Source organism: Podarcis raffonei, chromosome 5 (assembly GCF_027172205.1).
Source record: "Podarcis raffonei isolate rPodRaf1 chromosome 5, rPodRaf1.pri, whole genome shotgun sequence".
NCBI classification, from domain to species: domain Eukaryota; kingdom Metazoa; phylum Chordata; class Lepidosauria; order Squamata; family Lacertidae; genus Podarcis; species Podarcis raffonei.
Genome location: NC_070606.1, coordinates 80,142,477 through 80,156,837, shown reverse-complemented (window position 1 = coordinate 80,156,837; position 14,361 = coordinate 80,142,477). Strand labels below are relative to the sequence as shown.

Genomic DNA, 14,361 nt, shown 5'->3' with positions numbered 1-14,361 from the left:
TATAGAAAACATTTTCTTGTGAACCTTATATACAAGTGAGAAGATGTGTTCCACTTTTTGTGAGAAAATTGTACTTGATTGCCATGAATGATCAAAATTGCTGTCAGGGAATCACTCATTATCCTGAAAATGGGAAGCAATTTTATGCCAAGAGCATCACATTATTATTTACTCCAATTAAGGGAACACCATATAGAACTTTAATTAAACCTTTTCCCCAATTTACATCATTTGTAGCCTGCACCTGAAATTATATCAAGCAGCATAATTTACCTCTCAAATAATGCAGATAGCCTTCAATAACTACAGGTCTCATTTTGTTCTCATTTAGTACAATTCAGATAAGTGAAAGGTGCACAGACTCTGCTATCTCGGGTGCAGGCACAACTCAGGATATGCTTCCAAATCTATAGGAATTCCCTCTGCAAAATCACATCGGTGATGAGTGTCCAAGAATTCAACACAACAAGTTTAATACAAATGTGTTTAAGTTCAAAAAAGTAATGCTGAGCACTTCTTTCATTCTCGGAGTATGCTGAAATTTCTTTTAAGGTTTCTCATTTTTTAGGAAAGTTTTAGTTCAAGCTTTGCTATTGATTCTGGGTTTTAGTTTAATTAGCCATTCACAACATTTACTCTACAGCATCAGACATTTGTTTAAATGCATAGCCTTTATTTTTCTTGGCACCCTGTATAAACAGTAATACAGAACTGGAAAACATAAAAAGCCTCACTGGCTAATTTCCTGTGCATGTTCTGCAAGCCAGACACCTTTTTTCTAGAAGTATCCCCTCCCTAACATTGTCTAGAGACAGTTAATAAACGTTCTCTGTTAACAGGCTTTTCATTTATGCGGTGGCAAACCAAAAATAAATGGAAATGATAAATACAAGTTTTAGCCACTAAATATCCTCTCATTAACTATCATACACATATAGTATTAAAGTAGCATCATTTTATTCGTCCCACCTAGCCAATAGGGATGGATCAAAATTAAGGCAAACAAAATCAGTTTATTGTAAACAATGAATGAAAACTAAAAGTACTTAGTGAGAGCGCCAAGGATTTTTCATTCAAGTAAACAGGTCTGATTATTCATATGAACTGAACTACAAGATATTAATACAACAATATCACCATGTTAGAATATGCCCAGGGCGGGGGGTGGGGACTAGAGTGTCTCAAACCCTATGAAGTTTACTAACAGACCCAAAACCCAGCCAACACCATGCCTTCAACATCAGCTTGATCTATAGAAATCAACAGGTGCAACTCTTTGCTGTTAGAGATCAGCATTATCACCTAACAAATGCCTGCAAATCAAGCTGCTTTTAAAGGCGCAGGAGGGACCAATAAAAATGTCATCCCTATATTCTACCAGCCAAATCTAAATGAAGTTACTGGAGCTCAACCAACAGAACACACAAACAACCTGCAATCTCAGCACATACTGCCTACCTGCAGAACATATTAAACAAGTGGCCACAGGGAAGCAATGTGTAACCCAATTTCCTGTCAAAGTCACTAGTTAAATATGTTTAAACTGGATGTTATCTAGTTTAGGTCCATGAATTCAATCAGAGTATTGCTGATTTAACTAGTTTATGAATATCATTGATAGGCTGCAATCTTAAAATCCAATTGGGAGCAGTCCAGGAGTTCTCCCTATTATTGTAAAAACAAACAGCTGGCTATAAATATAGTTTTAAGGTTGCAGAAGGATCCCTGAAATCCACAAACTACTTAAACAGCTATAAATCTAAGTACTGGGATCTTAAGGTGTTGGCAATTTCGGTTATACATTGCTTAACAATGGGCCACTTTGTTCTTCAGAAGGAGAGGAATATAGATCAAGGGCAGACTAAGAATGTTTTTCTCGCTGTTGATTTTAAAACCTCTTCCAACCCTATGATCCTAACTCTGTTTCCCTGGAAGTAGGTCCCACTAATTTCAGTGGCATTTACTCCCAAGTAAGTGTGCTTAAGAGCTGTGTAAACTTCCTTCTCAAACAGGCTTAATATTTATTTACACTCAGAAAAGAGCTTTAAAAGAAAAACAGTACACCGTAAATCACAGATTCACTTGGAATCAAGAATTAATATCCATTTCAGAAAGAATTGACCTCTTGAAATAACCAGTAAAACTGAGACAGCATCAAGAGTATGACACTAGCCTGCCACACCTTTTGAAGGTATTTTAATATCATGAGAGATGTACAAAATACATCCAGCAACATACTATAACAGTGCCCCTTTCTTATGTGATATACATTGTATTGTACATCCTTAAGGCACTAAAGAGAAGATTCCCTCTTAATAATGAGAATTGCAAAAATCGCGTTACCAGTAGTAGGAGATTCCAGGCAGCAGCCAGGAATGATTGAATGACTTACATTAGAAAGATATGAATGTCCTAAAACAATGAAAGTACAGACAATCCATCACCATTTCTTTTCAAAAGGCACCACATCTTTTGCCTAGTCCTCTTTGGGCCTCATAAAAGAAAAAAACAGCAATTCTTGAGAAACAGCGTATTTGCTTTTTCAAGCAAGCTGAATTCACTGGCCTTTTATGTGCCCCTAATCTTTTGGAAGCCCGTTCTTCAGTACCTACCACTCTACCAGGTGTGATCAACCTAAGTGCCTAGCCAGCTGCTTCTCTCATACAAATGCTGTCCTGAAGAAACCACTTCTATTTGCAAATCAAGTGCCTTGAAGTCAAGTGTGCACATTAAAAGAAAAGAAAAAAGCTAAATTTTCACTATTATAAAAATATTCCTCTTATAAATCTTTAAAGCTTGTAGAAGCCAGGAAAATACATTTGAGAGAATCTTTTGATACTCATTGTTTTCTCCCATAAAGCAGTTATGGTCAGCAATTAAAAGGGGTTGTGGAAAATGTATCAGATTGATTGTTCTCTCTACAGCTTATTTTACCATATACATTCAACGTTTACATTTAAATCAAAATGTTATGGTTTCATAAAAGTTTCATTTAGAGATAATGTTAAAGAAATCAATCAGAAGACAAAAGGCAGACGCTGCAAGTTAGCACAACAGCTCTGTAATTTTAAAGTGCTGTTTCGAGTATGATTATTCATTTTTAACTTAAGGAAATGTTGGTGTGTGTGCTTTTTAAACTGATCCATATACTACTTTCCTGGCTTGGTTTTTTGGAAAGTCATTTGGCATAAAATGGCCATGTTTTCCCTACATAGATGTATTTATTCTTTTGCGTACTCATTATGGGATAAAACCATAACAACTTTTGTCAGTGTTTTCCTATGAATTGGTTCTCCTGCATTTCCATGAAGATGCCCTCTCGTCCTGCAGCTTTTTGAATTTGGGACCGAGAAACAACCACCAAACAAATCCCAAAGCCACGCATATTAAGGATTCCACATAATAACCATCCAAGGTAATAATACAAGATCCACCTTCTTTTGTACAAAGCTGCAAGAGAGAATGAGAGAAGGGCGTCAAAAGATGTTATATGGATATATGTATAAACAGAGTAAGTTAAAATGCATTGATGAAGCATTCCAGATGAACACACTGCTTTTATCCTTAAAAATATAGTATGTTGGGTGATATCTAACTAAGTGGTACCCCCACTAAAATCAGTGGATGTTACAAAGTCCATTGACTGCAATGGGTCTGCTCAGAGTATGACTAACTTTGGTTACCACCCATTAATAATAATTTTCTATTACAGGTAACTCGCAACTTGTGTACATTTAAATTGTGCGGATTTGGCTTTACATACTTGGCAAAAAACATTTTTTTAAAAAAAAAATAAGGGGGTGGGCATTTAGGGGAAAAAAGACTTTTCCCCCAGATGCCTACCCTTTTTTAAATTAAAAGTCTATACTTTTGTAGGGAGTATGCAGCTGCCTTAAGCTTCATAATGCCCCATCAGTGATGCCTACTGGAGGAAGACAATCGAATCATGTGGGTTGTAGCCAAAGCTTAAGGAACAATGATTCTTTCAAGATGATCTTATACGAGCATTCTGGAAAAGTCTTACAACTTTGCTATCAGACTACTATGTGGCTAAAATCACACTGTTCAAACCCCATAAGGTGAATAAAGCGAAGGTCTTGCATAGCTAACACAGGAGGTGCAAATTATCTCACTTGATAATATGCAAGAGCAAAAGCTATTCCTAAGATGCTTTTTAAATGGGGAGGAAATATCAGTGCAGAAAGTTAGTGTCAGTGCATCAAGACTAGTATTGGAATGAAAGCGTCTCTTATAAGAAACTTACTTCTGCCGCAGCTGCAGTCCCACAGTTATGTCCTTGAGCTCCGACACACTCCTTCACTGTAAGTGGATCCACAAGCCAAAGAGCTACTGTTGCCGGCCAGTTTCCTCCCAAATTCGACACTGTATTAAGTAGCGTCATGTACGTTCCGCCTATGAGTGGGTCACTAACTTTGGCATTGAAAGCCATTATAGCAACATACATGCTGTACAGCGTAACCTGGGGGAAAGGCAGATGAACACAAAGAGAATTACGCAAGAGAACAGCTTCAAGTAGCAACTGCTATTTTAGTGAAATGTCTTATGGAACACTGTGGAGCTGCCTTTTAACATGAAATGTAGTCAAAAGGGGCCAGCTGTTGAGAGCTGCTGGCTCTTGGAAGACCAAAGATTCCCACTTTTACATATCTTGTAGGAAGAAACAAAAACAGTGTTTTTGCAACAAAATAACTCTCTAACAGAAGATTTCAGTAAGGAAAACACTTACATAGTGTGGTGGAAGAGCTGAGGAAAAATTCACATCTGGCAATCTGTATACTCCTAAGCTTGGTTTGGTCAGAATACAGTTTACACTTCCAGAGTTAATGCTAAACACATTACTTCTAGTAAATGAGCCACCACAGCTGCCAGAGAGCCGCGAAAGTCCCTGGCTTTATAAACTCATCTACCCATGTAATACCTGAAACTAAAGGGGCACATTTGTTGACAGATGTAAAATATACTGACATTATTTTCAGCTCTCTTACCCCCACTATATTTAACATGGAAAAGAAAAAACTGGTCCATCCTTCTATAGTACTAACAGTATCAGTAAAGACTTGTAGATAGCAGACAAATGTGTTTTAGGAAACTGAATATACCTTAAGTGGTAACAAAGCCTAAGCTCAATACATTGTTCATATATATATATATATCAAAGCCTTGTATCTACACAGATTACTCAAATACACATACACACAGCAACTTATTACCTGATGCAAAGCATAACTCAGAAGCAATATAATATAGTAATAGATGGGAAATCCTCCTTCGTATTTTACTTTGGGAGTCCACCAAACCAAGAAAGCAAATTCCAACCCAAACAGTAATCTGTAGGGAAAAGATAAGGGAAACACCTTGAATACCCCAAACTCCTCATCATGTCTGCATTAAACCAATACGAGCTAGGAAGGCAACCCAAATTTTTTGACAAGGGTAGACCTGAGGCATGGCAGAGTCAGATTATGAGCCAGTGGTGACTCACTGGCCACTTTCTGGTGGGCTACCTAACAGATGCAGTTTTTGAAGAATGCTGATCCAGGTGAACCTTGGGTTGATTCAGTAAAGCACCTTAAACAAGGTCTGCTTTGCACATGACAATAAGCAACTGTGCAAATGTGCTGGCTCGCACACACTTTGCTCCTCCCTGGGCCTTTTAACATCAGCAGATGGCAGCTAAATCAAGGTTTTGCTTACCAAATCATGGTTAAGCTGCCTAACCTTGGAGTAGTCAACATGGTCCCCTCTAGATGGGCACTCCAAGGCCCATCAGCCTCAGCCAACCAATGATGAGGGGCGATGGAGGGGTTCCAATCCAAAGCATATGGAGAATACTATGTTGGCTACTCCTACATAACCCATTGTTTCCCATCCATATAAGCTGGAAGGAAATGAGTGATCCATGAGACACATTCTGTGGTCTTCATGGAAATGAAAGGCCCCCAAATGCCACAAAAGATAATAAACACATCTAAAAACAATTCCCATACAAATGCAGAAATATCTCAACTTAAAAGACTTGTTGAAAGAGGAAGGTCTTCAGCAGGTGTCAAAATGTCTACAGAGGTGGCACCTATTGAATATTTAGCAGGAGGGCATTCCAAATGGCATGTGGCACAACACTTAAGGCCCAGTTTCAACATCACACAGAATGCGGACCTCCCTATAAGATGGTATCTGCAGGATGCCTTCTCCTGCAAAGCACAGTAACTCATTGGGTATCTAAAGACTGATTTAGGTATCCTGATTCCAAGCTGCCCAGGGTTTTATACATCAGAACCAATACCTTGAACTTAGCCTTGTCCATAGGGGGAAAGTCATCTAATGAAAGCTAAGTATGGAAAAGAAAACACTTGTTCTGACACAAGTGAAATTTTAACCAAGCACAGCTCTTGTAAAGGATAATTCAGCAAAGCTACAGCACTTCATTATAAATTGCGTAGCGAACAAGAGCGGGGGATTTCGAACCAATAACCACTGCAAAGCTTTCCAAGTAAAAGCCCAACATGCACATCTCATTGCTTTTAAGGGTTACAAAATTATAGTTTCACATTAACAAAGTTGTGTATTATCAGGTTTAACTATCAAGAGGCTTTTTACCTAAAAGGCATAGCTTTGTAAAATGTGTTCAGGGGCTGTGGACCTGCTGTGTATTTGCTGATAATCAGAGGCAATATGATCTGCAGTGGAACCATTGGAACAGCAAGAAGAGCCAAGTGTTCTTTAGGTACTCCTTCTTCTACCAGTTTGAGGCCTGTGACTGCATCCGCTGCCGAGAATCCAATCTGCAACATAAAAAACTTTTACAATCTTACGCACATACAATGGGAGTTGGCACCCAACTATTCCACAGCTTCTCAACCCCACCTTTGGCTTAGACCAGTGGTTACCAAACATTTTTTTTTCCCATGGACCACTTGAAAACTGCTGAGTGTCTTGCAACCACTTAATGATTTTTCTGCTCACTACAGCAATTGTAATGCACTGTACTGGATGATGTATGATTTTAATTGTATTTTTACTGCTTCTTTTTCTCTTATATTGTTCAGTTATTGAATGCAGATAGTAATAAAATAGAATGCAATATAAGAAATAAAAAGAAACAATCAAAATACAGCTAAAAATCAATATTACATGCCACATACTACCTAATGAAGCTTGCAGACCACAGGTGGTTCATGGAACAGTTTGGGAATCACTAGCTTAGATAAATTAAATCGTGCCCCTCCGCTTATAGAACATTACGCAAAATCCATGGACATTTACACATTATGCAAAATTCATGGTTTGCTTTTTTGCCTGAGCCTGTGTCATTTTATAAACCATGGTTTGGGGGGGGCCATCAAAGTAGGGTATCAAACCTTGATTTGAGATTGCTTTTTAAGTTACAGGTCTATCCTATTCTATGAGCTACAGTGGCTCTTAGCCAAAGAAACTTTGACCATCCTATTAACATATTTCCCCAAACCATAATAATAATATAATCTGTTTTAGTCTCTTGTATTCAGATGCCAGCTTCTTGAACAATCGGAATCATTTCAACATTTGACAGGAAGCAACACAGCTGATAACCATATCAGGGCAAATATGGAAGGCTATACAAAAATAATTACAGTGGTACCTCGGGTTACAAACTTAATTTGTTCCATAGGCCCGTTCTTAACCACAAACCATTCTTAATCTGAGACGCGCTTTCGCTAATGGGGCCTCCTGCTGCTGCTGTGCGATTTCCATTCTCTTCCTGGGGCAACGTTCGCAACCCGGAGCAACTACTTCTGGGTTAGCAGAATTTGTAACCCAAAGCGTTTGTAACCCGAGGTACCACTGTGTTGGATCAATAATCTTGCAGCGCTAGCATGGCTTCATAAATATAGCTCAAGTAACAATCCAAAGAGGCAGTGTTTACATTAAACAAGTAGGAACTGCAACAAAATGTTACAAGTGGACGACTCTTGTCCAGGGTTCCAGTGGTCTAGTAATACCTTCTTCCGGGATATTTAATGGAGCTTCCCCTTGCATGCCAAAACCTCCCTCTTTCAGCTATGATAGTCACTGAGAAACAATCCTGTTTGCTCTCAGGAGCCGAGTTTGTTTTTAGAACAAACTCGTTCAACAACTGTTTTTTTAATCCAGCTCCCTGGCAGAGAGGCTTCGGTAGTGTATTGTTTATGCGGTCTTGCAAATTACAAAAAGTTTTAAAGAAAGAACCCTAGGAAAAGTTGAATGATCGTGCTGTAGTTTAATAAGCTGAGACATGCTCAAGCCTTCTGCCTGTGAGTTTTGTTGCTGTGCTACCAATTCCCTCCCTGGCATCCTGCAATATGCCACAATGCCAGAAATTAACCAGAGTTAAATCAGAACCAGAAAGGGGGGAGGGGCTATGGTGACTAGGTTCAGAACAAAGAACTTGAAACTGTAGTAATCACGTTTTTTTCTGATTCAGACGTAAGAGGAAATTATGGTTAATTGAGGACTTCTAGGATCCCTTGCAGCACACTATGGGGCCATCGTCATAATCCTCTTTTATATCCCTGCTGATTAGGTTAAGATATGACTGCTCAATTGCAGCCATCAGGGAGCCAATGACAACGGCTCTGTTCCTCTCTCAACTGACTGCATTCAATGAGCTCTCAATCAAAGAAAGAGCAGCCCTCTGGAGACTGAGCATGAGGCTCCCTCTTTCCCCTCCCATGTCAGAGAATGGTGTAGAAAAATACAAAAAAGTAACAGCACAGTCAGCATTACAGAGCTAACAAGGCTCATGTTCTCTGTTAGGGACAGGAAGAAAACAAAAGTGGGAGCTTGCCATCCCCTGGAATGCCAATTCTGAAAAGTCCAATAGTTTAAACACCTCAACCACTGAGAAATGCAATCTTGTTGTCATTTCACTGGAACTCCCTGCCTATTGACATCAATGGTTTTGACACTAGCTGAAAGCATTTTTGTTTAGGCAAGCTTATCCAGACATGCAGAAGGTTGACATGTATTTTAATCTGGTTTATTCCTTCTCAATTTATTCCCACATCAACCCTGTAAAGTAGGTTAGGCTGAGAGACAGTGACTGCCACAAGGTCACTCAGTGAGCTTCATGGCCAAGTGGGGATTTGAACTCTATTCTCCCAGATCCTAGTCCAACACTCTAAACCATTACACCACATTGGCTTCCCCCTCTGCACACAAAGTAATGTCTGTATAGAGCTTCCAATCTATTGCTCCTACAGAAGTGCATACCTGAGATGACATACATATTGATTTGTATCAACTCAGCTACAATGCCATCTCATAACTCACATGGTTCGGGACCACAATTCCTTAAAGACCACCTCTCCCCATATAAACTGATCCAGACCTTGTGCTTGTCCTTCTCTATGTCCCCACTCCTGAGAGGTTCAGAGCCTTACAACATGAGAATGGGCCTTTTCTGTGATGGTTCCCTCAACTGTGAAACACTCTCCTCAGAGAGGCTCACCTGGCGCCAGCATTACATGTCTTTAAGTGCCAGGTGAAAACATTCCTCTTTACCAGGGTGTTTGGCCATTAAACAATCTATGGCCTGTTAAATATGGCAGAGGGGATGGATTGTTATTATGATTATTTTATTGTTATGCTGTCTATTATTATGTTCAGTATTATGCTTTTATTATTATGCTCCATAAATTATGTTCTTTATGTTGTACACCACCTTGGGATCTTCGGTTAAAGGGTGGTATATAAATCAAATAAATAAATAAATAAATAAATAAATAAATAAATAGCAATAGTAGCTCTCTTCTCAATTAATATGTTTTCTGGCATAGTAGCTCATAAGACTGGCATATAGGTCCATGAATAACAGGAACTTATAAAAATGAGGCACATTCCCAAACGATAATCGCAAATCATGTACTCACTTTTGCTGTTAAAATCAGGGCACAAAATGTAAGGACTGCTGGCATTTTTACTATTGAGAAGAGCAGCTTGTACGTATCCATGATGCCTTTTGTTTCTTCTTTTGATGGGTGTCTTTCCCTATCTTCTTTTTTCAAGAGTGCGACCAAGGTGGTAGTGATTAAGAAAACAGCACCCCAGTAAAATAGGAAATCTGAAGGGGAAATGAAAACTTTTCCATTATGAAGACTCTTGATGCTAATGACATACTATTTCAAACCAACACTAAGACTAGCTGCAACCTTCATAAAACAATTAACATACCATACAATAAGAAAAATAGATTTTACAAAACCAATTACTGGTAATTTATGCTGGATTATTAGCTCATCCAAATAAATAAGGGGCTCCACAGGAGCAAGCTGTCTACATAGTGTGGCCTTAATCTTTACCAGAAGAAAAGATGTCAGATTAATCCCTGCAGGAATGGATTTGGAGACCACAATGTGAATAAGCAAATTAAGTTAAGAATAATGAAATTTAAGAACTCATTTAAGCAAATACTCTTATCCCCAACCTCAAGAACCCTACTTAACAAACTGGAAGCATTGTGATAAATTAAAACATGCATGCACAAAGCAAGATATAAAAGTAGCCAGTCTGAAATCACTGGGACCTCTGTTGCCTCTTAGTTGTGTCTATCTGATATAACAGTAGCCCATAACTTCCATACAGATGCTCTTGTTGTCAAGATCAGTAGAGGGGGCCTCTTTGGTAGTTTCACTGCCCTCAAAAGTTCAAGCAGGGTGCTGTGGGAGAGGGAATTCTTTGTGGTAGTTCCTAGGTTGTGGAATTCCCTCCCCATAGAAGTATATCTGGCACCTTCATTATATTATATATATTGTATTAATCACTTTTTTCAGAAACATACACCATTTCCAACATATGCTAAAGACACACGTCTTTGCTCTGGTCTCTGGCAATTGAGACCTGTGTTTTCAGGAACCACCCTATTCCTGTGACTACAATTGCTTCTAAACTGTTTTTAATACCATATGATTACACCTTACATTTCAATTGTGTGCTTTCAACCTTATGCAGAACCTTATGGTGGCAGGAAAGTAGATGTGTGAAAGTAATACGTCTCTTCCCATTATTGAAGAGAGTTCTGAAAAAACTAGATTTGACAGGACTTTACCAATTCTGCTTCTAGTTGTAAACCTATACTATAACTCAGGCCTGTCCAACCGGTTGATCACGATCTACTGGTTGATCGCGGGATGTCCACGGTCGTCCCTTGTCGACTGCAAGCTCCTGACACCCCCCCCAAAGGGGGAAAAAGCTCAACAACTTTGGCTCACCCTCCCCCAAAAAAGTTCAACAACTCTGGTCAATCCAATGGGTATATCTCTGCCAGTTTGTTATAGTGTGAGTAGATCACAGTCTCTTGGAAGTTGGATGTGCACCTGCTATAATTGTTCATTTTGCTTTGGGTCTTTTCACCATAGGTATCTGAAGGATGTTACCTCTCATTATTATTAATGTTAGCAACATGGATGAGGACAACTAACTTAGTTTAGCTTATTAATTAATTAAGATGACATGGCAGCTCCATTTTCAAGCAAAGTAATCTGGGCAAAATGTGTAAATGCAGAATTGCTATCTAGCATGAACCAGCAAATACCAAAACTTCTGTAAGATAACACTGCATTTTCACTAAGTGTGCTAATATAGCAGCATGTGTTCTTCGAGGTTTCACCCACCCATCCACCAGCTTTTTAATAAAAGAGTGTATTAAGATCAGACAGTTCCTAAACAAATGTGAACCTTCAAAGTTGGGCAGCTGATACAGCAATCTGGAATAGAAAATCCACACAGGTACTGTAATTCTTTTTGCAGTTCTATAAGAGCATTTTGAAATGTTCCATAATAGACTAATCCATCACCACTTCTTACCACACTACACATGAACAATTGTCAACCTGAAGAGGACACAGAAGCTTGGGGGGGGGAGAGATAAAAGGGGTTCTCGGATAGATCTGCATCATTACATTCATTTCAAAAATTTATACCTGAAAGCGTTACAATTCCTCTGGGTTGAGGCTGAAACCGCAAATACTTGTTGCAGAAGGAGGCTGATTCCAGAGCCAAGAACAAGACATTTCCCAAGAAGTAGCCAGCTGTCTGTCCCACAGAGTTACAAGTGGAAGCATAGCCCACATTCTCCCGAGACAACATAGTCAATGCCCAGCCATCTACAGCTATGTCCTGAGTGGCTGCCAGAAACTCAAACAAGAAGAAGGTCACTGTAAGAGCCACCACATCTGGGCTTTTGCCATCCTCCTCCCCAAGCAAAGAGTCCACCTGCCTGGAAAGGTACATCATAAAAAGCCCCAAGGTGTACTGAGTGGGCACAAGCCACGACTTGCGCCGGCCAAAGCTCTTGAAGTACACGGCATCCACCAGGGGGGCCCACAGCAGCTTCAAGCTGAAAGGCCAGAAGACGAAGCTGAAGAAAGCCTGGTCCGTGTAGCTGACGTTCTTGCTTTGCAAGATGAGCGGGATGCTGCCCGCCAGCCCCAGCGGGATGCCCTGCAGCACGTAGAGGAAGAGGAGCAGTAAGATGCTGCCCAGCTCCGCTCGGTAGCCCCGGGGTGTCCCCAGAGGCGTGACGCTCGGCTCTTGGAGAAGCGCCTCTCGGTCATCTGCCACTTCGGCGCGGCCATCCCCGCAGAAGTCCGGGGGAGGGAGCTCCCTCTTCAGCATATCCACCGAGTTCTGGTAGGAGCCCGGCCGGCGCTGCCGGCTGCTGTCTTTGTAGGAGATGGTGGGGGACATGTCGCACACGTAGTCCAGCGCCGTCGTCCTCGGGACTGGGGAGCCTTTCCCCTGCCGCGGCGGCAGCAGGGCAGCTCAAGGGAGGCTTCCAGCTCCGCCCCGCCTGGAACAGGGGCCCGGCCTTCCCTCCTCCGCCTCCCACCTGGGCCTAACCAGCTCCAGGTCAGAGGGGTCCCCTCACACCCGCTGGAAGGACGGAGAAGTCGAGGACGCTTCAGGCTCGTCAGCTGGAAGTCACGGGCCTCCTCGCGGAGCTTCCCCACCAAAACAAAGCAGTAGCTTCTTCCTCGTCGACAAAACACCAATTTCCCTTCTCCCGGCCCCCAAAAGTACGTTAGGAAACAAGGAAGGGAAAAAAAATCCTGCCCACCCCCCAGGCCCACCCCAACCCCACTTTCTACCCGGCACGGTCCGACGCGTCAAAGTTCCCCGGCTGGAAACACAACCCGGCTCGCAAAGGTACCGCCAAGGCAGCCGAAGAGCTCTGAGCAGCCGTGGTCCTATCTGACTGGAGGAGCTGGCGAGCTACGTCACCGGGAAGCCATCCTATCAAAGGGAAGAGAAGGGATAGGGAAGAACTATAGAGCCGGCTCGATGGAAGGGCGGCTTCGCTTCCGGTTCTCAAAGGAGGTGCTTAAAGGCAGGGCAGAGAGGCGGGAAAAGATCCGAGAGGGGTAGAACGGCTTTTTGGAGGCCGGAAGTGAAGAGCCGCGTGCTTTTTTTGAGCGGCTGCAGGGGTTGCGTTGCGTTGTGTGCGCCAGCTTCAAACCGAGAGTCTGTCAAGTTTTGCAACTGATACCTGCAAACACCTAAGCACCCCTCCCATTAACCCTAACCCTGCCTCCCCAAGAAATAAGTTCTGTGAAGTGCCATTGCCCTTCCCTCTTCTGGCAAATAGGTGTATAGCTGCCTTACCTGGGAGCAACCAGGTAAATTCAGTAGTTCTGAGAAGACATGGTTAGCTAGGGTTGCCCGCCTCTCCTGTGTATTCCAATGCATATTCCATATTCCAATGCAAAATGCTACGTTCTGTATTGATACAGTTTTGTATTGCAGGTTTCTGCCAAAGGATCCTCTCTTAAATGCATGTGTTTGGAAGGGCGTGTGAAACATGGGCTTAGCCAGGATTTTTGTTAGGGGGTGCAGAACCTCAGTTTAGTATTTTTATTGATATCTCTTGATTTAGGGGAGGGCAACTCCCCACGCCCATGGTGTGAAAGGTCATATTTAAGCTCTGGGTAGCCAAGCTCATACACGTGTTACAAATCCATGCGTGTGTTGACGATAGGCTGCAACAGATTGGTAATGGGTTGCTGAAGTCCCATTATTATTATTATTATTATTATTATTATTATTATTTGAATTTATATACCGCCCTATACACGGGGGTTTCAGGGCGGTTCACAGAATACAATCAAGATATAAAACCACAAAATACATAATAAAAACAAAAACAACAACACTTCAGCATCGGATACAAAAATAAAAATCGCTCCCCCCCCCCACTAAATTTGGCCAGAACAAAGGCGGCAACCCTAGTTAGGACTGCGCTGTAATCAGTTTACGGCAAACCACGAAGGGGAAGCTAGGAGAAGGAAGGAAGAACAGCAGCGTCGACTGAATCTCTTCGTGCATTTT

The 14,361-nt window shown here is 41.3% G+C and overlaps 1 protein-coding gene across 1 annotated transcript; it reads right to left on the bottom strand.

Moving 5' to 3' along the window:
* Nucleotides 1-2,613: 2,613 nt before the first annotated feature.
* SLC33A1 (solute carrier family 33 member 1) lies at nucleotides 2,614-13,241 on the bottom strand. Its single transcript, XM_053390341.1, has 6 exons — nucleotides 11,958-13,241; nucleotides 9,909-10,099; nucleotides 6,619-6,803; nucleotides 5,232-5,349; nucleotides 4,265-4,480; nucleotides 2,614-3,450 (listed from the first exon to the last, which is right to left on the bottom strand). The coding sequence occupies exons 1-6, from the start codon at nucleotides 12,721-12,723 to the stop codon at nucleotides 3,280-3,282; spliced, it is 1,647 nt and encodes a 548-aa protein (XP_053246316.1). The 5' UTR covers nucleotides 12,724-13,241; the 3' UTR covers nucleotides 2,614-3,279.
* Nucleotides 13,242-14,361: the final 1,120 nt, after the last annotated feature.